The sequence below is a fragment of the Panthera leo genome, chromosome B3, assembly GCF_018350215.1.
Source record: "Panthera leo isolate Ple1 chromosome B3, P.leo_Ple1_pat1.1, whole genome shotgun sequence".
Taxonomy (NCBI): Eukaryota; Metazoa; Chordata; class Mammalia; order Carnivora; family Felidae; genus Panthera; species Panthera leo.
This window is the reverse complement of record NC_056684.1, coordinates 112618583-112644654: the sequence shown is the minus strand read 5'-3', so window position 1 is coordinate 112644654 and position 26072 is coordinate 112618583. Positions and strand designations below refer to the sequence as shown.

The following is a 26072-nucleotide window of genomic DNA, read 5'->3' as shown; positions in this document are numbered from 1 at the left end:
ACACAGGATACACGGAATTGCGTTTTGAATCTCAAATTCTATCAAGTTCCAGGGGGTGACTAGGTTAGAACAGTCTCTGATATTTACTAAACTCACAAGCAAGGCTAAAATTTAAACAAATAATAAAAGTGCCAACTGGTAACATGCATCTACTATGGGCCATATTAAGCAGTGAGATATCAAGATAAAGACAATAGCTCCTAATCCTTAAGGAGCTTACAATTTACAGTTTCACGGTTCTTCACTTTAATTCAAGTACAAACACTAAATCAAACATGGCATTCCTCAAAAAGATTTTCATCATACCAAAAAGACACTGTTAAAATAAGTCTTAAGGCAGACTAAAATACAGGCAAAGTAGAAAAATCCAAGGTCTCTGGAGTCAAATAAACTGAATTCAAATCCTTGCTATCACTCACAATAAGACTTTGGATAAGACAGTTAATCTCTCTGAGCCTCTGTTTCCTCATTTGTAAAAGGGAGAATACTAATAAAAACCTTACAATGTAGCTGTTAATACTTAAAATATACACAAAGGATAAACATACTATATAACACATTAAGAGATGGGGCAAGAGATACTGTTCTAGGTAAGAGTTAGGGGAAAGCAAAAAGTACTGTGATTTAGCCAAATGAATTACTACTTTTACTATAAAGTTTAAGTGTAAAAGGATAAGGTATTATGTCCAAATGGTAAGGTATAAAAGGAACACTGTCCCTTCCAGATACCTACAAAGAATTATCAAATTTCCTTTCATAAACTCTTAAGTATCTGTTGATTACTTTTAAACTGAATCATTATTCTGAAAAACATCTGTAGGGGCGACTGGCTCAGTCAGTTAAGCATCAGACTCTTGATTTTGGCTCAGGTCATGATCTCAAGGTTTGTAAAATTGAGCCCATGTCAGGCTCTGCACTTACAACAGTGAGCCTGTTTGGGATTCTCTGTCTGCCCCCAATAAATAAATAAACAAACTTAGAAAGGAAAAAAAATTTTTTTGAAAAATATCTGTAGGATATCTATATAGTCCTTAGATGAATCACGTGAGTTAGAGGTTTGAATCTGGGGTTCACGACCTAATTTCCATGAATCCCCTAATACTCTACGCCCAATAGTGTGTGTGTGTGTTACAGGTGAAGGGTCCAAAGAACCATCGGATTCATAAAACATTAATAATAGTTAAATTTACATGTCCAGTATTAATAAAGTGGAATTTATACAATTTCAGTAAGGCAATTTAAGGAAACTCAATAGTTTGCTGCTAGAAGTATGTATTAACAAAATGAATCACACTGAAAAAGTTTGGCATTATCTAATAAACTGACAACATCTATACCTTATCATCCAATAATTTCATTCCTAATTATATACTTGGGAACATCATTGTCCAATAGAACTTTCTATAATAATGGAAAAATTCTACATCTACACTGTGCAAATAATAACATAGCCACTGGCCATATATGGCTACTGAGCACTTGAAATGTTGCTCCTGCAACAGAGGAACTGAATTTTTAATTTCAGTCAATTTACATTTAGTCACATGCGGCTAGTGACTGCCATACTGGATACTGGAGAGCACAGCCCTAGAGAAACACATGTACTTATATACACCATGATGAATGTACAGAACACTCATAATATTATTCATAGCAACCAAAAACTAGAAACAACTCATAGGTCCACCAACAATAAAGTAATATCGTTAAATAAACTATGATATATTTAAATAAATTTGTAATTCTTAAACATTATAAACTCAATCCTTAAAGTCACTTGCATACTATTGAGTTAATTCCATGATCCTGCTTCCAATTTTGAACAACTAATAAGTTCTCTTAAAACAATCTAATGTCGGACCACCTGGGTGGTTCAGTCAGTTTGAGCATCCTACCTTGGCTCAGGTCATGATCTCACAGTTCGTGTTTCAAGTCCCATGTCAGGCTCTCTGCTGTCAACACAGAGCCCGCTTCGGATCCTCTTTCTCCCTCTCTCCCTGCCCCTCCCCTGCTCGTGCTCTCTCTCAAAAATAAACATTAAAAAAAAAAAACATAATTCAAAGCAATTTAGCTATAAACATAAACACAATTATTTCTAATCCTTATTCTAATAATTTCTAATATTTGGAATAACTTTAGGTATACTACAAACTGTAAAAAACCTGAATCTCCTTAATTATTTAATATCTGTTGATCACAAAGCATTACACAGCAACAAAATTGGAGGAGGAGAGGCAAATACTAAGTATCTACCACCTGTCAGAATATTTTGCTCAGGGCCTTCAATACCTTATTTTAATCTTTTTAATCATTTTCTGAGGCAGCTACATGTTACAGACGAGGAAAGTGAGAGCCTGGCTGGGAATTACAGCATGGACTAATTTCCCAACTAAGCTCATCCTAATGCTCTTACAACTACATTACTACAATTATTTTCATTTCTCCTGCTGACTTTTTGCCCAAAACAAAAGTAGGCAAACTAAAACCACAGGTCAAGTCAGGCAAACCCTGTTTTTATAAATAAAGTTTTACTGGAACATTCACTTCTTTGGCTGCCTTTACACTGTAACAGCAGAGTTGAGTACTTGCAATAGAAATGATATGGCCCCCAAAGCTTAAGTATTTACTATCTTGGCCCTTTACAGAAAGTTGTCAACCCTTGCCTTAGAGGATCAAAATTGCCAAGAACCTCAGAGGCCTCAAAACTTCAATGTTCAGGGTCTTGGGACAACTAGTAAACTAAAAAGAAAACTTTAAAATTATATGAGACAGAGGCCACAATGCTTGAATTTTATGATTAAATCATATAAGCCCAAACTTATAAAAATGTTGAAACTAAACAGCTTGATTATGAAATTACTGAAACTTTATTTTCATAATGAAGGTTTAGTTTGAACTGATGGAGGAAAAACTTCACAATTCCAAATGTTAAAATGAACATGCATCTTTTTACCATGTCCCAAAATCTGCATGAAGGAACATCTTCAGTACAGCAAAAAAGAGCCTTTTTCTTACAGGTAACTTATATTTCACTTCATATTTTTGATTTAATACATCACTAAATTCATTCTACACTAAGACAAACATTTATGTGATTTCTCAAAGGTCTGTGGTTGATTTTCTGATGTGAGGAAAGAGGCTGGGTTTTTGTTGTTTTTTAAAATTCCCATTGCTTTTGGGGTGCCTGGGTGGCTCAGTCGGTTGAGCATCTGACTTCAGCTTAGGTCATGATCTAATGGATCATGAGTTTGAGCCCGCGTCAGGCTCTGTGCTGACAGCTCAGAGACTGGAGCCTACTTCAGATTCTGTGTCTCCCTCTCTCTGTCCTTCCCCTGCTCACACGCTCTGTCTCTCAAAAATAAACAAACATTAAAAAAAAAAAATTAAAATTCCCATTGCTTTTATTCCAAGTAAAAATCTTCTAATTAAATAATTTCATCTTCATTCCAAATTTACTTCAGCATTCAAATAAATTTAAACAGCTTTCCTAAATTAGCATGAGAAGTATTTGATTACAATGATACAAATAATATTTTCTTCCTTCATTTAGTAATTTTAGACAAGAGTCCTGCAGTGGTAAACTACAGTGTACAAACTCCAGTATAGACCAAGAAAACTTAAGTCCTACCAACATGTAAAATATACATAACTATTAAAGAATATCTTGACTCCTCTGCCTTTATAAACACTTTACTCGCAGGGCACCTGTGTGGCTCAACTGGTTAAGCGTCCAACTTCAGCTCAGGTCATGATCTCATGGTTCATGGGTTAGAGCTCCAGAGCCCAGAGCCTGCTTCAGATTCTGTGTCTCCCTCTCTCTCTGCCCCATCCCTGCTCGCACTGTCTCTGTCTTGCTCTCCCAAAAATAAATATACGTTTAAAAAAAACAACACTTCACTCACAAAATTAAAAAAAAATTTTTTTTAATGTTTATTTATTTTTGACAGAGAGAGAGAGAGAGAGAGAGAGAGAGAGACAGAGCATGAGCGGGGGAAGGGCAGAGAGAGAGGGAGACACAGAATCTGAAGCAGGCTCCAGGCTCTGAGCTGTCAGCACAGAGCCCGGACATGGGGCTTGAACTCACAGACCGCGAGATCATGACCTGAGCCGAAGTCCGACACTCAACTGACTGAGCCACCCAGGCACCCCTCTCACAAAATCTTATATTCAGTTTCCTTCTTCATTGTTAAGAATAAATGCTAATGTATACAAGTCAAAGAAAAATAACCCAAAATTACTTTTATTTGAAACAACTCCAGAGCTTTCCTAGAAATATGCAAGGCTAGTTCAACATTTGAAAATTGCTTAGTGTAAGTCACCATATTAACAGATTTCAGAAAAGATACCCACATGATTACGTCAACAGATACAGAAAAGGCATTTGACAAAATTCAACATCTACTCATGAAAAAACCCCAGGCAACCTCAGGGAAAATTGCCTTAACTTGATTTAGAGAATCTATGAAATTATCTACAGCTAACATCATATTTAAAGGTGAAAGACTGAATGATCTCCCTTTAAGACTGTAAACAAAGCAAAGATGTTTCCTTTCATCACTCCTATTCAAACATCTCATTAGAATGTGAGATGTGCAGTAAGTGCAATAAATCAAAAAAAGAAAAGGCATCAGATTAGAAAGAAACAGTTCTTTATTCACAGATGACATGACTGTCTACTTAGAAAACCCCAGGAAATCCACCAAAAAACAAACAAACACCCCTAGAACTAATGAACGAGTCTGGTAAAAACTGAGGGTACAAAGTCAATACAAAAAAAATCTATTATATTTCTATATACTAGCAATGGTCAATTAGAACCCATGCTTTTTTAAAAAATCATTTATAATAGGACCAAAAAATTGAAATACTTAAGTATAGATTTAATCAAGTACCTACAGGATTTATATGTTGAAAACTACAAAACATACATGAAAGGAAGACCTAGGTAAATGGAGAAAAATACTATGTTCTTACTGGAAAAACTCAATTTTGTTAAGATGTCAATCATCCTTGTTTATCTATAAAACACAATCCCAATCAAAATCCTAGCATTTTTTTTTGTGTGGATATTAACAAGAGGATCCTAACATTTATATGGAAAGGCAAAAGAACTAAAATAACTAAAACAATTTTTAAAAATGAATAAATATGGAAGAACTCACATTACCTGATTTCAAGATTTGTTTTAAAACTATAGTAATCAAGACTTTGTGATATTGGTAAAGGATAGACAAACAGATCAATGAAACACAAGAGTCTAGAAATAGGCCCATAAAAATGTAGTCAAATGTTTTTTGACCAAGAGACAAAGGCAATTCAATGGAGAAAGGATATAGTCTTTTCAACAAATGGTCATGGAACAACTGGACAAATAAATGAAACTCAACCCTAAATTCTCTTTATGTAAAAATTAACTCAAAAAGGAAAACAGATCTAAATTTAATATACATAAAACTATAAAACTTGTAAACAGGAAAAACCTTTGTGACGTTGGGTTAGACAGAGTGCTTATATATAATGCCAGGAGATACACATACACACACACAAATACTGATACTTTGCACTTCATCAAAATGTAAAACCTGTTTTCAAAAAGCACGGTTATGAGAATGGAAAAGGCAAGCCACAAACTGGCAGAAAATCACTGCAAATCACCTGTTTGACAAAGGACCATGAAAAACTCAAAACTCATCATTAAGAAAATCCAATTTGGGGACAGTGCAATCAGGATAGGGCCAGAGGGGAACAGCGGATCTGAAGCCGGCTCTGCGTTGACGGGCTGACAACAGTGAGCCCGATGTGGGGCTGGAACTCACGAACTGAGAGATCACAACCTGAGCTGAAATCAGATGCTCAACCAACTGAGCCACCCATGTGCCCAAGAAAATACAATTTTAAAATGGGCAAAAGATTTTGCTTCACCAGAAGATACACAGATGGTAAATAAGCATATGAAAAGATGTTCAACATATTAGTCACAAGAAAATGCAAATAAAAACCACAATGAGATAAGGCTACAAACCTATCAGAATGTAAAGGTAAAAAATCTGACCATACATAGTGATGAGGATGTAAAGTAACTGGAACATTCTTCACACATTGCTGGTAGGAATACAAAGTGGTTCAGGCTCTTTGGAAAAGTATGCTGTGTAACAAATTACCAAAGACTTAGTGGTTTAAAACAACACAAATTTATTATTTTCCAGTTCTTTTCGTTAAAAATCTGAGATAGGTCTCCCTGGGCTATAATCAAGAATGCTGGCAAAGCTGTGTTCTGTTAATCCATTTCCTAGCCTTTTCCAACTTCTAAAGACCACATTCCTTTAGTTTATCACTGACTCCTCTCTCCATCCTCAAAACCAAGAACTCTTCATCTATCCCTCTGGTGCTGCTTCTGTTTTACATCTTTTTTTTTTTCTTACTATACTGCTTCTCTCTTTCCCTTTTAAAAAGCACTTTCATGATACATCGGATCTACCTAGACAATCCAGGATAACCTCCCAATTTTAAAGTCAACTGATTAGCAACCTTAATTCCACTGCAACTTTATTTTGCCTTTACCACGTAACCTAATTTATTCACAGGTTCTAGGGATTAAGCTATCTTTGTGGGCCATTATTCTGCCTACCACACACCGGTTTTTAAGTTTAAACACACACTTACCATATGACCCAGAAAGGAAGACTTATGTTCACACAAAAACTGTTCCTAGAGATTTATAGCAGCTTTTTCATGGTTAAAAAAATCTTTTTAATTTAAAAAACTAACTCAAATATCCTTCAACTGGCAAATAAGCTAACTGTGGTAAATCCATACAATGGAATACTACATTCAGCAGTAAAACAGAAGGAACTGCTGATAGCCTCACAACATGAATGAATACCCACCTGTATTATGCTAAATGAAAGAAACAAGACTCAAAAGGCTAAATAAATACTAATTGATTCCATTTATATGATAGTCTAGAAAAGACACACTCCAGGGGAAGACAACAGGTCATTAATTGCCAAGGGTTACAGGTGAAAGAAGGGTTGATTACAGAAGAGCAGCTTAAGGGAATTTTGGGTGCTGGATCTGTACCCGATTTTGGTAGTCACACAGCTCTATGCATTTGTCAAAACAAATGTCCAAGAAAAAGCATTAATTTCATTTCATGTAAATTAAAAATAAAGTTAAAATCTTTTTAAAACAAAGAAAACAAAACATCATTTATCAGATTGGCATAAAATTAATTATCTGACCATGCCACCTAACAATTCCAAGTGCGGGCAAGGATGACGTGTACATTGTTGGCAGTAATGCAAATTGTTACAACTTTAGAGGATAATGTGATAGCAGCTAGCAAAGCTGAAAATGCGCATCAACCTATGGCCCAGCAATTCCACCTACAGGTAGGTATACTTTCTAGGGAAACCCTCATACATGTGCGTGAGGGAACATGCACAAAGATATTCACTAAACATTGTTTAAAATACTGAAAATCTGAAAACAAAATAATTGAAAAACTGAAAGCAGTGAAGTAATTGCATTCAGTGGTTATTTAAAAAAAGAAAAGAAATGCAGGAAGATTCAATCGTGCTAGCAACATATACGATTTTGAGAAGAATAGTTTACTGGTTTGTTTATCTAACAATAGTATATAGTGAAAAGAGCACTGTACTTGGAATCTGGAGACAAGTATTCAGCATTTAGTCTCAACTTTGCCACTAATAAGCAGTCAAACTATGGACTCCTTAACTCTATAAACCTCACTTTCCTTTTCCTAGAAAATGAAGACGTTAAGCTATACAACACTAAGATTATTTCCAACTCAAGAATTCTATGATTCAATAAATATATAATCAAGAATTATAAAGAATCTATGTTGAGAAACTATTTTTTCTCAGACACCCTGAAATCAGAAACTATCAGAGAAACAGAACATCTTAGTATATTGATACATAAAATGGACCAAATTTCCTGGTTTGTGATGAACTTTTTAATCAAGATCATAATTTAGAAAGAGCATATAAACCGCAAAACCCACCATACTGACTTGGGTCACCCTCAGATAAAATTCTCCCATTTTAATATTCTAAATCAAGTTAATATTATTAATGAGTCCACCTTTACTTGTCAAGTTCAGGTCTGTCTACAAAAGTCATTTAGATACATGATAAAAATTATTTTTTTAAAAAAGATAAAATAATGAATTGCTTTTCGTATTTTTGCCTGTTCATCTATAAAGATCTTACATTATAATTTAATAGCTTCAGCCTACTACAATAGTTTAAAGAGCCTTTTAAAGTTTATTATGCCATGTCCACAGGGAACTAGTGAAAAAAGAAAAAAAAAAAACCACACACGCACACACACAGTAGTTCATAATTCAAAAAAAGCTTACTTAACAATTTCATTACCACCAATATTTAAACATCAAAGACACCAATAACCACATGTCATTTGCTCCTACTGCAGAATTTAATAGGTTATTAACTTCTGGTATATTCCAAAGGCATAATTAGGATACTATTATTAAAGCATGAGATTACTTTTTTAAAAATCAGAAATATTAACACCTTTTACCTCGTCAGGAAAATCAGTATTTCAAAAGTCCTGTTCTATGGGCTTTCCAAATCTAAATTCTTACAATTCTAAACAAGCACGGAGATGAAACACACACTTACATACTTCTAAAAACCTAGCTATCAGATTTTAATTTTAGCGCCACTGCCAAGAAAAACCTTCCGACCGAAACCTAAATTCCGTACACATTACTGTATGCCAATCAACTAAACAGAAGGTGAGTTGTTATTATTATTAGGAAGTTACATAATTTGCACCAAAGATTATTTAAAGCGTCTTTCATTAAATGAAGGTTACAACAATTTACAGGCTTCAAAGTTCACCTTGCAAACTTGAAGTAAATTATCAGAAACCATTAACGAGATTAGGGTTTTCTTTAAAAGTGGACACAAGGAAGTAGGAACTGTTTATTTGTTTAAAGAACGCAAAGAGCAGCCGAATACCAGGAGCTGAGTCAGGCAGAGGAACGCTGACTACATTCCGTCTTCTAAAGGAAAGTGTTCGCCCCGCCGATCTCCCCTTCCCGCTTTAGGGGGAGTCCCAGGAGTCGCGAACTCGGGAGCGGGGGCGCAGAGAAGAGGGGACTCCCTGCTGTGCCCCGGCGTTTCGGGCCGAGCAGGCAGGAGCCCCCGCCAGGGTGGTCCCACGCCAAGGCAGAGGGAGCGGGCAGGGCCTGCCAGCGTTCCCCCCGGGGGACAAAGGTTGGGCTCACGCCCTGCGCCGCCAGCCCGCGGCTCCCGCCGCCTGGAGACGCCAGCAGAGCAGCCGCCGGTCCCGCCCGGGCAGTGCGAGCGGCGGGTGGGGGAGGGGACAAGCCCCGCCGCCCCTCCCCCGACGCGCTCCCGGGGACCTGTTGATTAAGATCTCCACACAGAGCCGCCGCTGGTCCTCTTACCTCTGCGCCACGGCGGCCGGCGATCCTCCCGCCCCGGCCGCTCCCACACACTGCACAAACGACAGCTCCCCTGCGGCACTTAAAATACCGGATAAAGAACCCAGAAACTCCCGATTCCCCACCTCACAATCCTTAGACCCCGCCTGCGCCCCACCGCCAGTCGCCGCCGTCACCGCCGCCACCGCCGCCAGCAACTCCGCCTCGAGACCGCGCGAGACCGGCCCCCGCGGCCGCCGCGAGACCGCGCACGCGCCCCCGGGACGCTGGCGCAGCGGGCGCGCCTATCCCAGTTCCCTCCTCGGCGCGCCCCGCCCGCTGCTAGGCCGGGAGGCTGGCGCGGTTCGCCCAATCCCGCGCCGGCGTGGAGGGAGGGCCCACTCGTTGGTCCGCCCCGCAGCCCCGAGCCGTGGGTCGCGCGCACTTGCGCGCCTCTAAGTGAGACGCGAGCTGCTTTTTGCTCGTCCGCGGGAGGCAACCGCTTTGAGGTTGAGCCGCCCGGCCGGGCCGTGTGGGGACGTGAGATTTCCCTGAGACTTAGTCCGACGCGGGCTGTAGTCGGGAGAGCCCTTGACCTTAGTCTCCCTGACTGCCCGTCAGTCAGCTCCTGAAGATCTGATTCCCGTTGAGGCAACTCCAGTGTTCTGTGAGGCACGTCACACAATCTAACATTTGTTTAAAGAACCATGACATACTTAAACACCTGGATATGTGTAGCGTCCCACAGAATTCTCTGTTACGGCAGAAAACTCCAAAAAGCTAGCAGCTAGGACCGAGTTCTGAAAAACGGAAAGGAAGAAGGGCCACAGCTGTTTCGCAAAACTCAAGTGAATGCACTTAGTTACCTGGGCCACCCCGTATGCAGTGCAAGGAAATCCACAAAAAGTCTCCAGGACTCCTACATCCAAAAAGGAAATTAAAAAAGGCGTGTATGTAACCTATTTTCTCTTAAATGCGTAAAGTAAATAATAATTCAAGAAGCTTCCTCTAAGCTCCTCGATGAGTTTTTCTTCCTCTGGCACAGGGTTTCCCATTCTTAGCGCTACTGAATTTGGACCAGCTAATTTGTCATGGGGGCTGTTCGGTGCATTGTAGGATGTTTAGCAGCATCCCTGGTCTCTCCCTATTGGGTGCCAGTAGTACCACTACCCCCATTGGTGACCAGCAAAATGTCTCTAGACGTTGCCAAAGGTCCCCTGGTGGCAAAATCACCTACAGTTAAGAACCACTGATCTACCTGTTCAGAGAAATGGCCCCTTAGGAAGATAGTCACTCTTTACCCATATCTTCCAATTGCCTGGCCCCAAGCAGGTTTACAAAACACCACCGCCCAAATGAACCCTCCAGCTACCTAGCCTTGCTTCACCAGCTGCTTGGACTCCTCTGTCACAGGACCCCACCCTAATAGAATGGCGATCACTATCTGTGTGAGAGAGAAGCTACTGATCTCAAAATATGGGGAAATACCTTTCTAAAGTGCTTTCCAAATATTATTTTTACTTCCTAAAGGTATTTTCGTTTTAAAAGAGGGTGGACCCAATGGCAGATTAAAAAAAAAATGTATTCTCTGCTAAATATTACATTCCCAGAATCCCCAAATCATTCAAATTACTATCCTTGTGTGAAGAAGAAGAAGAAGAAGAAGAAGAAGAAGAAGAAGAAGAAGAAAAGGTATAGAAAGTGGAGGTAAGGTGATTCTATTTGAGTTGTAGTTTTGATGATAACTAGTTCTGTGATTTGATGATAACTACTTCTGGGATACATGACAAGATTCCTGGGCCTAAATTTTCTCATCTGTAATATGTTTCTTGTTTCCGGGTTTTGTTTGTTTGGTTTTAGATTTAAAATTCTGGTAGCCTCTGTATATGGAATGTAACATGGATGGCTTAGGGGGTTAGAAAATATAGTATTCATCCTTAAAAAAGAATGAAATGGGTAATCTGTGGTTTAAAACCTCAAAAGAGTCATTCATTCTTGTCATAGGGAAGTTCACCCACCGAATCACTCTGGCAAATTTGTAACTAAGTATTTTGGGTGAAGTAGTAAAAGGCAAACTGTAAAGTCAAGTGTACAGTGGAAAGTAACGGCAGCAAATACCCTTCTGCCTTCCTTATTTTGGCATCTGCCAACAGCCTCTATTATATGTTTATATAATATAATGTTATACTATTTTATTTCATTAAAGTCTTGAGGAAATATGTTAATAATTCATTTCAGACATTTGCAACAGATCTGAAATCTCAGTTTTCAAGATTCTACCATTCACCATTATATGGGAAATCCTTAACTAAAGGTTATAATCAATATCCCTCTGGTTTTCTTACCTCTAGGCACTAGTTAAAGCTGTTTCCATAACTGAGTTAGCAGCCTAATCTCTATAATTGTATGAACCAGAGATCAGAAATATGTAAACTAAAAGAATACTCATTGATTCATGTATGTTATGAAATAAGCAATTAGTAGGTGAGTTCATTATTAACTACATATATTTAAAAAGTATAAAATAGCCAAAAAAAAGCAAACCAACAGGGGTGCCTGGGTGGCTCAGTTGGTTAAGCATCTGACTTCAGCTCAGGTCATGATCTCATGGTCTGTGGATTGGAGCCCCACGTCAGGTTCTGTGCTGACAGCTTGGAGCCTGGAGCCTGCTTTGGATTCTGTATCTCCCTCTCTCTCTCTGCCCCTCCCTGCCACCCCGTGAATTTGCGTGCACACTCTCTCTGTTCTCTCTCAAAAATAAATATTTAAAAAGTTAAAGAAAGCAAACCAACAAGCCCTGAAGTTTTTGAATTTCCTTGTGTTTAGTTATTATTTTGATGTGTTTCTTCACCTTTCATCTAGCTAAAAAAATTATGTCTCTAAGCTAAAAGCATTATGCAGTTGTTGCCATGCGGAATGAGAGGTCCCACTGTCTAAGGTTAGCGGCAGTATTATTTAGTACAGGTCAGTATCATTCAACTCAAATAGCTTTACTATTCACACATTAATTCAAAAAATATATGCTGATACTTGCTGTACTGTAAGGAATTAAAATGTGACAGTTCTCATCCGGGAGGAATTAACAGGCAGCTTGGGAGAGGGACAAGACAATCCCATATAGATAAAATACATTAGGAAAGTATGGTAAATGAAAATAAAGTGTTCTGTGGACTCAAAGGTAAAGTCTTATACTATGTAATGATGGGTGACAAAGAAAGGAATAGAGAATAAACTATTATGAAAATACCTTCAATAATAGAAAAACCAAGGTCTTGTACATGACTTTAAAAAGATGAGTAAAAAACGTTTATCAATTTAAATAGGTGAAGTACGCAAAGAAAAGTATGGGCTTATTATGGGAACAACAAGTATCAACCATAACGTCAGGGTAAGATATTCAGTATTTAGGATGTGAGTCATTTATCACACTTTCATTTGTACCTTACTTGGATGGTTCTGTGCCAGGCTGGGGATGAGTAGACACATAAAACATGGTCCTGGAAAAATTTTATTTTGAAGAGAGGAGGTAGACAAATCCGGAGCTTTGAAAAAATTTATTTTAATTTATTTATTTTGAGAGAGAGAGAGGGATAGAGAAATCCCAAACAGGCTCTGCACCGTCAGCACAGAGCCCCATATGAGGCTCAAACCCACGAACCATGAGATCTTGACCTGAGCGGAAATCAAGAATGAGACACTTAACCGACTGAGCCAACCCCTTGGAAATTTTTTAAATGAAGGAAAGATCAAGACTTAATGCCAAGAGAAAGGAAATCAAGTTTGTTCTCCTTGAAAATAGCTATAAAAATTTCCCATATCTTTTCCTCACTAAGCTCCCAATCAAATCTCTATTTTGTCTGTACAACAAATCTTCGCTGCTGCTTTAATTCATATCTATATGTGAATATCTATGACTGGGAATGGGATGTTATCTGTGCTGAACTCCAGAGTTGAACTTAAATGCCTCTTTTATCCTCTCTTGGACTGACTCTGAGCTTTAACTCCACCACTGCTTCAAAATAACCTTTGTCAAAGTCATTAATTAGAGCCACTTTGTTAAATGCAAAGGTTAATGTTTGGTTCTCATCTTCTTTGACTTGCCAGCAGCATTGGATGCCACTGAGCATTTTCTCCATTTTATCCTCTGGGCTCTTGAAAAGAGCTTCTCTTCCTACCCACTGGAACCTCCTCCTCATCTCCTTTGCTGGTTCTTTATCTCCCTGAATGCTTAAAATTGGAGTGTCCCAAGATTCTAACATTCAGTGTTTACTTCCTCTCTGCCTGGCTTTCAATCCCAGCTCTACCACTTGCTGACCGTTTGATCAAAAGAAAATAATTTCTCCGAGATTCAGTTTCCTCATTTATAAATTAAGGATCATGAAAGTAGCTACCTACTACAGTGGTTGTAAAGACTGAATATATATGTAAAGTGCTTATAACAGCGTTCTACACTGAATGCATTAATCATTTGTCCTTTTTCTTATCATATTCTTCATCGTTCACTCCCTACATGATTTCATCTGGTATCATGGCTTTAAATTCCACCTATACACTGTCAATTTTTTTTTAAGTTTATTTATGTTGAGAGAGAAAGAGAGGGAGGGGTGGAGAGAGAGATGGAGAGAGAGAGAGAGAGAGAGAGAGAGAGAGAGAGAATCCCAAGCAGGCTCCACGGTGCCTGATGCAGGGCTCAAACTCAGAAACTTTGAGATCATGACCTGAGCCAAAGTCAGACACTTAACTGACTGGGCCACCCAGGTGACCCTACACTGTCAATTTTAAATTGATCTCTAGTCTGAACTTCTGCTGCAAACTCCAGAATCATGTATTCAACTGTTGGCTCAACATTGCCGTTAGAATTTCTAATGAGCATTACAAATTTAACATGTCAGAACTTTTTTAGGAATAACTTCTGTCTAAAGATGATTGTTTTTGTTCCTAAGTGGTCCTCTGTGTGGTGAAGAAGGGAGAGAGTATGGCAAATGCAAAAAGAAAAAGGAAAAGAAAACTATTTGCTCTTTACCACCTCCTCCTATGCTTCATGGTTGATTTTAACTACTATAATAATCCCTCATTTATTTATTTTTTAAACGTTTATTTATTTTTGAGACAAAGACAGAGCATGAACAGGGGAGGGGCAGAGAGAGAGGGAGACACAGAATCTGAAACAGGCTACAGGCTCTGAGCTGTCAGCACAGAGCCCGACGTGGGACTCGAACTCACGACTGTGAGATCATGACCCGAGCCGAAGTCGGACGCTTAACTGACCGAGCCACCCAGGCGCCCCAATAATCCCTCATTTAATTAATACAGCTGAGAATTAGAAGGCAGAAAGCTCCTTCAAAAGTCAAAATTAGTTGCACTTCACTTTTATTCCTGAACTGACAGAAGTCTCTGACAAGCTTAGATATCTTTTTTCTAACATCTAAGTGATTATAAGGTCTTATTATATGTGTGATTCTTTAATGGATGTGTCAGTTCAAAGCAGACATACCCCTGCCATGAGACAGGGTCAAGGAAGTCAGTCAGAGGAACAGTTTCTGATGGAAATTACAGATCAGATAAAGGAGGTAATTCTAACTAGGAATTTGCAAAAACTCAGTGGAAACAGATATCTGGGATTTACAAACTTTTTTCCTCATCAAAAAATCCAAATCTTTAGAAGGTAAAATCCATTCAGTGGTTGTAAGGGGTGAGAGTAGGCTGGGATGGGAGTTGGGGGGGGGGGCGTGGTTAATTGCAAATGGTACAAGGAAAGTGGTTCATTTAAATGAAAACATTTAGGGGCACCTGGGTGACTCAGTTGATTGAGCATCTGACTCTTGATTTCGGCTCAGGTCATGAACTCATAGAAGGAGAGAGAGACGCAGAATCTGAAGCAGGATCCAGGCTCTGAGCTGTCAACACAGAGCTTTACGCGGGGCTCCAACCCGCGTTGGTCAGACCATGACGTGAGCCGAAGTCAGATGCTCAACTGACTGAGCCACCCAGGCACCCCTTCTATTTCATTCTTGATTGTGGAAATGGGAAAGAAATGCCTTTTACCTCTGGAGCAAAGATAAGAGGAGGAGTAATTCCCTGGGATTGTGGGCCGAGGGGAATGGAAAGAGGATTTTCCTGTCCAATAGAAATGTAATGTTAGCACATATGTAATTTTGTGAGATATTATTTAGTAGCTAATGAAGAAAGTAAAAGGAAACATGAAATTAATTTATAAGTTTTAACCTGATATATCCAAAATACTGTAGTTTAAACACATAATGAATATAATTATTGAGATATTTTCTTATTTTTTTTGTACTAAGTCTTCAAAATCTGATGTATATCATATACTGAAAATATATCTCAATTCAGGTGCTAAATTTTCAACAGTTAAAGTGAAAAAATGTAGCCGTACCAAAACAATAAATTTATGTTTAATGAAAAAATATTCTATGCTGCTTCAGCTTTTAAATTTAAATTTAATTACAATTAAAAGAAATTTAAAATTAAGTTTCTCAGTTGCACTAGCCACATTTCAAGTGCTCAGTGGCCACATAGACCCAGTTGCTACCATACTGGACCATATAGTTCTAGAGATTTGTCTGTGGGACAAGAAGGAGAAAATGGAGGTGAGACATATTCCTCGTTGCAACTCAGGACACAGTAGAAATACCAGTACAATTTGTGTGAAATTTGAGAGAGAGAGAGAGAGAGAGATCTTCTATGTATGTATCTTTTTTCCCTAGCTACATGATTTTGAACAAGTAACTTGGGTAAGCTCCACTTTCACCACCTATCTGTAAAAGAGAAAAGTAATAATACCCCTTTAGATTGTGAAGATTGAGAAAGCATGCAAAGCACATTGTAGAATGACTGGCAGCTTTTTGAAAAGGAGTAAGTGGTGGCTTTTAAAAATCCAAACTATTCTTTGGATAAGGACTGTATGTAATTCTTTTTCTATATTTAAAAGCATAGGAGTTTTAGGGGTGCCTGGATGACTCAGCTGGTTAAGCGTCCAGCTCTTGATTTCAGCTCAGGTCATGATCTCATGGTTCATGCGACTGAGCCCCACATTGGGCCCTGTGCTGATAGCATGGAGCCTGCTTGGGATTCTTTTGCCCTCTCCTGTGCCCCTCCCCTGTTGTGTATTTGTGCGTGTGCACTCTCTCTCTCTCTCTCTCAAAATAAATAAACTTTTTTCTTTTTTTTAAGTATAGGAGTTTTAAAAAACCTGTTTGGAAGTGGCACTCATTGATTCAGCAAATACTGTCTCTCAGGCCATGTGCTCAACACTTAGAACACAAAGACTTAAAGACCATGGTCCCCCTTCAAGGACCTCATAGTGCTTAATGTTAGAAACAACACAGAGTTGGGCTAATGTCCAAGTGAGAAAAGTAAAACCAAAGAGAATAACAAATTTAACCAATAACTCCAAAGCAAAGAAGCCCTATAGATAAAAATTGAGTTTATAATTTGAAAATCTTAATAGTTCTGTATGTTTCTCTACTTTCCTTTAAAACTGATATCCCCTATTATAATAATCAAGATGTAAGAAATTAGATTGGCATGGATTTAAATACTTAATGATTGATTAGTAGTAGCCTTTATTTCTGCCACATGGAAGACACTGCCTTGTTTTTCTCTTCTGTTGGTTATTATTTCTTGAGTTGTTCTTATTTTTTAGTTTAGTAGTTTGTATTTATCTGCCAAAAAGATGGAAAAGTCAGTTCAATTCAAAGGTCTAAAACACAAAATATTTTTAAAGTTATTACTGTTAAGTGTAAAACATTAAAAAACTAAATATAAGTAAAATAAGTGATTGAAATAAGTAAAATTGCATTTTTAATATAGCTTCTCTTCTTAATCTAACAGTAAAGATCCTTTGGACAGATAAGATCTCATTTTTTAAATCTAGAGGTTGACGTGATGTTAAAGGAACCTCTTATAATTTCTTAAATTTTTTATTTTTAAAGGTTGTTTCTACTCATATAAGAATCTAATAAATCAAGATGCCAAGATTAAGATTATGGGCTTTAGTCTTTAAAATTTATAGATGTGTCATTGAATTATTTGCAAGTCCTTGATCTGTCCTAGTCTGAGTCCTAAAATAAGTCATATATATATATTTACATACACATAATATATGCTCACTATAAATAAGGGGCCAAGTAACTTTCATACTTTTTCAGTTGTGATAATATGAAGTCTTGATTAGTACCCAAAATTTTTCACCATTAAAAAAAAACATCTGGGGCACCTGGGTGGATCAGTCGGTTAAGCGTCTGACTTCAGCTCAAGTCATGATCTCACAGCTCATGAGTTTGAGCCCCATGTGGACTCTGTGCTGACATCTCAGAGCCTGGAGCCTGCTTCAGATTCTGTGTCTCCTTCTCTTTCTGCCCCTCCCTGCTCATGCTTTGTCTCTCTCCCTCTCTCTCTCTCTCTCTCAAAAAAAAAAAAAAAAAAAATTAAAAAAAATTTTTTTAATCATCTACTTTTTCTTATATATCAGCAGTTCACAGTTTAAATATCTGGGAGCCACTTTTTAAATTTTGGAAGCCAAGATTTAAATATGGTATGTATATTACTATTTTTGCCCTTCTTTGCATTTGCAGATCTCTCTTCATAAGACCCTAGGGTTTGAAATTTCATCATTATAGAAAATATCAGTCAAAAGATGGGATCATTGTAGAATATTGAGTTATCTTTAAATGAATTTCTCTTTCTAAATGCTGTAATATATTGAGAAATGACAGGGGTTGGGACCCTCCCTAGGTACCAACACACATCACCCTGAGTGCCTCCTTTACTGTCCACCACCACCATAGAACAATATTAAGAGCACACTTATGGGAGGAAAGAAATGATGAAAGAACAGGCCTAGACGAAGGAGTGTGCAGAGAGGCCAGGGGGTATTGCGCATGGGCTTTTATCTTTTGGCTACGCTGTTTTCCTCTGGTGCATTACGTCTGGCCCATGGTGTGCATCTGGGTGAGTTCCTATTAATAAGTGCCCAAATGCTAAGCTGACTGTGGTGGCAGAGTGACACAGAAGAGTGGAAAGAAGGGTGGGCACCTCAATTCCAACATCAGAGCCCAGATGAGATATGGCCATGTGGTTCCTGCCAAGGTTGGAAAAGAGTTTGAGGAGGGAACAAAGAGAAAGAGTAGGGATGAGAATGATGGAATCACTTGTAAAAGCAGCAGCAAGTAATATTCTTCTAGTGCCTCACCTGAAGCTCCCCTAATCCCTGTGCGACATTACATTTTGACACTTGAAGGATTCTAGAGCAGAAACTACAATGAACCCTCAACATTCCATTCCACCTCTATTGTTACTACAATAGAAGCAATAAGATTCAATGTCAAAAGATTCAATTTATTGACAACTTTTTGTGAAAGTGTCATGTCTGTCCTTTATCATCTATAGCAACTTATAATTGTAAAAAATTACCTTTAGGTTGTCTTACATGTTTTTTTCCATTGGCCTTTTCTTTTTCTGTTTTACTTTCCTTTCCTCACATCCATTCCCCTGAGAAAGGGGGAGACAGATGAGGCACAAGTTTGAGGGAAGTAAAAGATTTGACATGAGAGGAGGGAGCCAGAGGGCGAAAAGAAAAATAGTGAGGAAAGTGAAATAGAGATCATTAGAGAGGGGAAGTGAAGAAGAAAGAAAAAAAGCCAAAAGCAAGAGAGAAAAGCACAGGAGAGAGAACTCAATTTGGTCTTAAATTTAAAAATGTCTTTATTTTTCCCAATGGACCCCATTGTTAAATTTCACAGTTTCCTTGTTAGGGTCCTCCCATCCTTTCTCTTTTTTAGACTGGGTTTCATAAACAGAATGAACATGGCTGCTTAAGATTGCAAGGAATTTGATTTGCAATAGTTAAGAGGAAAGTGGAAAAGAAAGATGGATATAAATGGGGAGGAAATTCCCAGTGTTTGGTAGCAGTTTTTCCTTCTCTATTTCTTGGATGTCTATCCTTTGTCTGATTGCTTTCCATCTTGGGAAAATACTATAGGATCAAAGGTAAGCCTAAGTTTGGGCTCACCGTAAAGAGATCAACAGAGCTAAAGTGAGTAAAACCTAGATAGGTAAGAAATTAAAAGTCAAGAAAAGGGACAGATGGACCCAGATCCTGAGAGAGAGTGTTAGCCTAGGCTCTTTCCTGCAGCCTTTTCATGAAAACAGTACATTCAGAGTCCACTTTACCCAAAGCCTTACTCAGAAAGGAGAAAAAGTGTCCTTTTGTCAAACTGCTGAGTGGTTTGAGACATGAATAAGAGACCATGGTCCTCAGGTAGCATTGCCTGGAGTTGGGTGAATGTGAATCTGACCAGGTTAATAGGACCAGGGTTTTGTTTTATTGCAGTGGGGAGCAGTTACTATTCTGGCTACTGCCTAGAATAGAAATCAGATTCACAGACTCATTTTTAGTCTACATTTAGTCTAAATTCAATGGAACAAGGGATTAAGATTCTACTAATCCTTGCTCTTCTTGGGGTAAAAAGTGTTAAGTGTGAGTAAGGGTATGAAAGGGGAAAAAGAAGTGATTTAGAGGACTGTAAAAAGGGGGAAAGAAATGCTAAGCAGAGGGAAAATCAAAATACTATGCAAGCCTAAGTAAGGAAAAATGGGAAGACAGGAGAGAAAAGTGGAAAGAATAAGAAAGTACATGAAAAAAAAACCAGGAAAAATAATTAATACTTTGTGAAAACTGCAAGCCAAATTTGTATATTGTACCATCCTCATGATTTAACAAGCTGAGTGTGACAAACGTCACTGCATGTTTGCTCTACCTTTGCTTAGCTCCTGATTCTCAGAGCCCCATTTTAAGCTGCCTGCTAAATTTACAAAGATGGGCCACCAAGACCATAAACATGTCAGCTTATAAAGTCATAACAGCTGAAAGGGTCTTGGGACAGCTAACCATGCCCTCTTCAATTCCTCACCCATATGCACACATATTTGGCAGCTGAAGAAGCATTAGGTCCAGAGACATTAAATGACACATCCGTGGAACAGAGGAAGTGCAGTTAGAACTCAAACCTAGGGCTTTTGATTCCAGATGCAGTATTTAATAGCTGGTTTCTTCATCATTGCCTTCCAGATTTCCTGTAATTCATTTTCCCAGCTTGTTTCATGGACTCATTACCTCCTAGTTAAGTTGCCTCTCAAACTCTGTCATCCTCAGTTGTTGTTTTTTTTGTTTTTGTTTTTTTCTCTTGTCCCCACAAGTAGTCAGCCCAATAAATCTTGTTAACTGCATATTCACATCCTTTCCCCGCCCCCTAGGTTCAAGACTGACACATTTCACCCTGGACCATTATAATGATTTCCTACCTGTAGCCTGCTGCAGCTCTCTTAGAGATTGCAGTCAGAGTAATCGTTCTAAAACATAACACTCGTTTCGTTATTTGTCTTTCAGTGGCTCTTACCTGCCAAAAGGAGGTCTGTACTATCGAGACTCCTTAGATGACCCAAGACTTCCATAATCTGGATCCTGCTTTGCTTTCCAGCTGCATCTCTCACTATTCCTAAATTGAATATGCCCAACACTTATTCTTCAATTTTGCTCTTACTGTATCCTGTACCCAGGATATTCTTATTTCCCTTTTCCTAACTCAAAGACTGCTTCCTTCATAGACTCTTTCATGATTTTCTCTCTTGAGCTAAAACTATATTCTCCATTTTTCTCTGAAAGCACCTATAACATTTTACTTTATGTTACTTGGGCTCATCTCTTGAGGCCAGGTGATGTCCTATTATGTATTTTTAATCTCTCTCAGAGTCTGCCACGGTGCCTCATATATAATAGATAAGGATCAAATGCTTCTTCAGTTCAACAAAACTAAGCCTGTGCCAGAAGACAGGTGAAAGAATCAGTCACATATGGAATGAAAATAAATGTATCAATATCCTACATTAATTATAAATTCCCAATGCATAAATAACTAGTGCTTCAGAATGTATGTTGTATGTGTGATTGTACTAATTATGTGCTAATCATATGCTAACATACTAATTATCAGTAATAAGGCTGCTGCAAGATTTATCCTTGCTTTTAGAAAGTAAGACAAAAATATCTGGCTATTGGACATCTCTAGAATTTCTATAAATTTACTGTGATTTCGTTTTGAAATACAACTTAAGGAAAAATTGGTAGGTGAAAATTCTATATATTGCAAAGGAGATTTTGCATTTTTCTTATAAACTACAATGGCATTTCCCTACAATGTTCCCAGGTTCAATACTGTAGATTGGAACTTCACATCTCAGTGAAGTTCATCTGGTACTTTTGGACACCAAAGCTCAGTGGTAAGGTCTACAGACAAAAATCCCATTTATATAAACACTATCCTCTAGTTGTTTGCTCTTCTTTGTAGGACTCTTGCAAATGTGACTGAGAATGCCTTCACGGATTCTTGGATTTTAAAGCAGAAGTATTTTTTTTTCTCTCCATGATGTTCTTTTATGTGCATGACTGGAGCTGAGGCCTATCCACCCCTCAACTTAAACAGTAACTTAGAAGTGGGTCAGCAGCAAGCAAGGGGACAGATCTCCACTGGTGCCATATGACAACCCCCATGTTAAAAACTTGTTGCTAAGAAGTTAAAAGATCCTCAGACACGAGAGTATGTAAAGAAACAACTGCTGAATAAAATATTAAATAGTATCACCCGACAGCAAAGCGGAGCCCCAGATACAAGTAAGGACTATACAATTGTAGATTTACCAAGAAATTTAGTGGTAGACCACTTTCCTTCCAAACCAGCAAGGATACAAGACCCTATTGTTTGGGTTCTGCCTGCTGAGCAGCCTGGGAGTGGTTCATGCTCAGTGAGCTGGATTCAGGGAACTGGGAAACTGACTCTACCAGCACAGAAAAAGTGCAGTGATGCCTACCACTTGCAAGATAGCATGAGGACAGGCTTTGAAGAATAGTTCCTGCATGGTGGGACTCTCAGAATGGAGCAAAGGGGACACATCAAAACATCTAGCTGGATTCCTTTGCTCATAACTACTTTCTTCCAGGACCCAAGGTTGACTACTGGATACCAGAGATCACAAAGAAATGTAGTGGAATTTGTTCCATACCTGAAGTGCCTGAATCAGTTCTCATGCTCCTGCAAAAATAAACAGCACATTTCAAAATTTTGCCAGTGTAACCACAAATATTTAGAAAAGAATTACTAAGTAGGAGGTAACTGGCCTTTCCTAAATGCTTTGTAGGTGGTAATGAAACATGTGTAGCAAGCTAGGGTATTACATTATTAACACATATTAGAGTAAAATTACCTAAAATTCTGTCAACATGCAAGCTATCCAACCTGTAAAAGCCATAAAAGTGAATAGTATATAATGACACATAATCTATTTTTATTTTCTCTATCACCTGTCACTCGGTGAGGCTGTGGGCATCCCTATCCTGCTGCCTCTCCAGCGTTGGAAAACTCATTTGGGGCTGAGGCAGAGAGAAGCTAATCGCTGCTGCTCAGGGGCTTCCATAGAGTCTATTGTGTTGGGAATATAGGCCCTCATAGAGACATGGGAGAAATTCTGGAATAGATGGATGCCTGGGGTTAGAAGGTGCCCACCTCTTCTGGCTTCATCACAATCTCTATGGCCCTGATGGAGGTGACAGCGCTTGGGAATCTTGCAGGCAAATGACATGCTCAAGTATTTGCCTAAGTTAGTACTTGGTTAGTTTACTTAGCTTACTGGATAAAATAGAAAACTATCTGTCAGGTGTTCAGACCATTTCACTTTCGGAAATGCCTTTGGATAACTAAGCTTTTGGATGTCTTTGGACAAAGAAGCTTTCTGCATTCCTGATTTTTAAAATTAATAACAATAATTAAAATACTTGTTTTCTTAACCTCATTAGCATGCTAAAACAAATTTTCACCAAATCTTTGTTTCTTGGCTACATTTTCAATAAATATTTTGGAAGCATGGCTGTTTGAGTAAAAAAAAAAAAAAAGCATTTGGGAAGAATAATTACCCTCAGATAATAGCTTCCCAGATAAATGTATAAAGACATAATTATGATCCATTTTAAGAGGTCTGGCAAATACATCCAGTTGGAGGTCTACAATGGATCTTTCTGAAATAAAGGTAAATTAGTCATTTTCTAAGGCATTTGCAAATAAATTCTCTTGTAGCCTTCACCAAATAGGTCGGTGATTTAAATAAAGGTTGAGCTTAATGATAAAAGTTTTTGAGACTGAGAAATATTAAGTAAATGTACTTTAAAAAATTGGTGCAAAATTAAAATGAAGCCTGATATTATCCTCTTTAAAACAAAGGAAAGAGTCACAGTAGCAATATTGTCAAGGTATAAGAAGGAATAGAAATAGAAATGCTCTATAAAGTAAATCCTAAGGTAATGTTATAGAAGTCTCCATAGTCTTTCATTCATCCAGATCGAAACTGCTCAGTTTACATTTTAAAACTAATACATCTGAGGGCAAAATATTCAACAAGCTCATTATTTAATTTTTTTTTCATTTTCCCAAAGTACGCAGTTATAAAAATGTCACTGAAATCCATGGTCTTGGAGATGAAAACTAGATAGAACTTACTTATCACTTTCAGTGTCTTGACTTAATTTTACAAATGTTCCAGGAATAAACTGAATTCTATTCTGTTCTAGGATATTACACCTTTCATTCATAATGAACATTCTCAAATTAGGCTCTGGCTAGTAATTATGTTCCAGATGCAAATAGGCAATAAAAAAAGAACCCATACTTGATTAAATTGGGGTTAAGAGGATTACTTGGAACCCACATTTGTTTTTTGCTTTGTTTTTCTTTCTTTGTCCCCAGTACAGTCAGCAGAGAGAGGAAGCTGAGAGACTGAAAGGCAGAACCTTGAAGAAATTGGGATTTGTTAACCTTCACGATCCTTTTTATCTGTTAAATTCTATGATTTTTGCCATTTATATAGGGATTCATTTTCTCATTGTTTCTAATAGTGATCATAATAGTTAAACAAATCTTTGCACCTACAGAACATTTTACATCCTAAAAATTTAAGTTATCCTTATACTTTTTAATATTTTAGTTTTATTTATTTATTTTTTAGTTTTTTTATGTTTTGAGAGAAAGAGGGAGAGAGTAGAGGAGGGGCAGAGAGAGAGAGACGGGGAGAGAGAGAGAGACGGGGAGAGAGAGGGAGAGAGAGAGAGAGAGAGAGAGAGAGAGAGAGAGAATCCCAAGCAGGCTCTGCACTGTCAGCACAGAGCCAGATGATTTCAAGATGTGTGGTTCTCCTAAGGATCACCCTTATTCCTTTGCTTTCCTTGACCCCTCCTTGGCCAGGAAAAAAGGTTAAAAAGAAAGCCAGCTTTGAGTAATTAATCCTCAGTTGCTTAAGATATTTTTGAGTAAAGGTTTTTGGTGTTGTGCTTTTTTGAGCCAGAATAGCCAAATTTCTTTTATCTACACTATTGGAAATGAAATGAATTATTAGTGTTAATAATGACAATTTACTGGGCATCTAATGTGTCCTGAGATCGTTCCATACTTTTATTGCTCTATTTCTAAGAATGCTGCAACACACTCAGGTGCATTTACTGTTTCCATTCCGTTCCACTCCTTTAAGGAGTCCTCAGGATGTACTTATATTCGACTTCACCATGCTTTCTGTCATTCACTGTAGCAGTAGATTAAAATTACATAAGAAACACGAACAAGTCTTGACCCCTTGCAGAAGAATGTCTGAACTCTATCCAGGACAAATGGCCTGATGCTTGTTTTTGAGAAGATTCCAAGGAGAAAGATTCTACAACCTCCAGAAATTAGTTCCGTTGTTTATTAATATCCAATCAGTAATATGCATTAATGCTTTTTTTATAGATTGGTTGATTGTCTGCTATATTGTTTTACTACATAATAAAGTTTTATTTGTAAACTGTTTAGTTAAAATAATTTTCAGTTTAAATCCACTTTTTTAAATTTAGCCTTTAAATTTGGACTTCCTCATATGCTGAAGATGGTAATTGTCACCTGTTCCCATTTTCTTCCTCAATTTAAATAGCCTTGATTTCTTTCCTGCATTAAAAAATATTTAAGTTTTGTGCCCCCCTCCCCACCCTGGGTTCAGTTTTTGGATAGTATAGTAGAAAGATTACTTCAGAGGTATAGTATCATCTTTCTACTGTATTCAATGTAAGTCAAAGCTATGTTAGATTTATGTTCAGTCTAATCTAGAATCTGAATCCTCCCTTCCATCTCTCCCTTTCTCTCTTCCTTCCTCCCTACCTTCCTCCCTCTTTTAATCTATTCTTTTTTTTTTTTTTTGAGTAATTACCAAGCGCCTGGCATTGTGAAGTTTTTAATATCAGTTTATTTAATCCCTGTAACAACTACATGGTTAGTGTTATTTTCATTTTACAAATAAGGAAACTGAGACCTGAAAAAACTAATTTAACTTGCCCTAGAGGAGGCAGAATTTGAACCCAGGGTTGTCTGACTGCAAAGGTCATTGTCTAGCTGCTGTGTCTTCCAATTAATGCATCCTAGCATCAGTTTTGATTTTTAAATTATACATGTAATTAATTGTACAATAAAAGTTTAATGGAAACATCTATCAAAAGCTACAACAAATATTAATTCCTTTAATCACCAACTATGTCCAAACACTGTGG

At 37.9% G+C, this 26072-nt stretch overlaps 2 protein-coding genes across 14 annotated transcripts in view; both read right to left on the bottom strand.

Annotated features, from left to right (window-relative positions):
• PALS1 (protein associated with LIN7 1, MAGUK family member) overlaps window positions 1-9647 on the bottom strand; it is a 99925-nt gene extending 90278 nt beyond the window's left edge. The window contains exon 1 of one of the 4 annotated variants that reach the window (XM_042943555.1): window positions 9583-9647. The gene's annotated coding sequence lies outside the window, so the exon portion shown is untranslated. Of the gene's footprint in view, window positions 1-9460; window positions 9540-9582 lie in introns of those variants that run through there. The other 3 variants (XM_042943549.1, XM_042943554.1, XM_042943551.1) reach the window with 3 other exon arrangements.
• A 7355-nt stretch (window positions 9648-17002) lies between these two features.
• The window catches only part of FAM71D (family with sequence similarity 71 member D), a 34373-nt gene continuing 25303 nt past the window's right edge, over window positions 17003-26072 (bottom strand). For 4 of the 10 annotated variants that reach the window (XM_042943546.1, XM_042943544.1, XM_042943545.1 and 1 more), the window contains 3 exons: window positions 22517-22545; window positions 20857-20955; window positions 17003-17121 (listed from right to left, as the gene is read on the bottom strand). In XM_042943546.1, the coding sequence (XP_042799480.1) occupies window positions 17099-17121; window positions 20857-20955; window positions 22517-22545 (151 nt within the window). In that variant the 3' untranslated portion in view covers window positions 17003-17098. Of the gene's footprint in view, window positions 17122-18871; window positions 20038-20856; window positions 20956-20994; window positions 21276-22516; window positions 22546-26072 lie in introns of those variants that run through there. The other 6 variants (XR_006203909.1, XR_006203911.1, XR_006203912.1 and 3 more) reach the window with 6 other exon arrangements.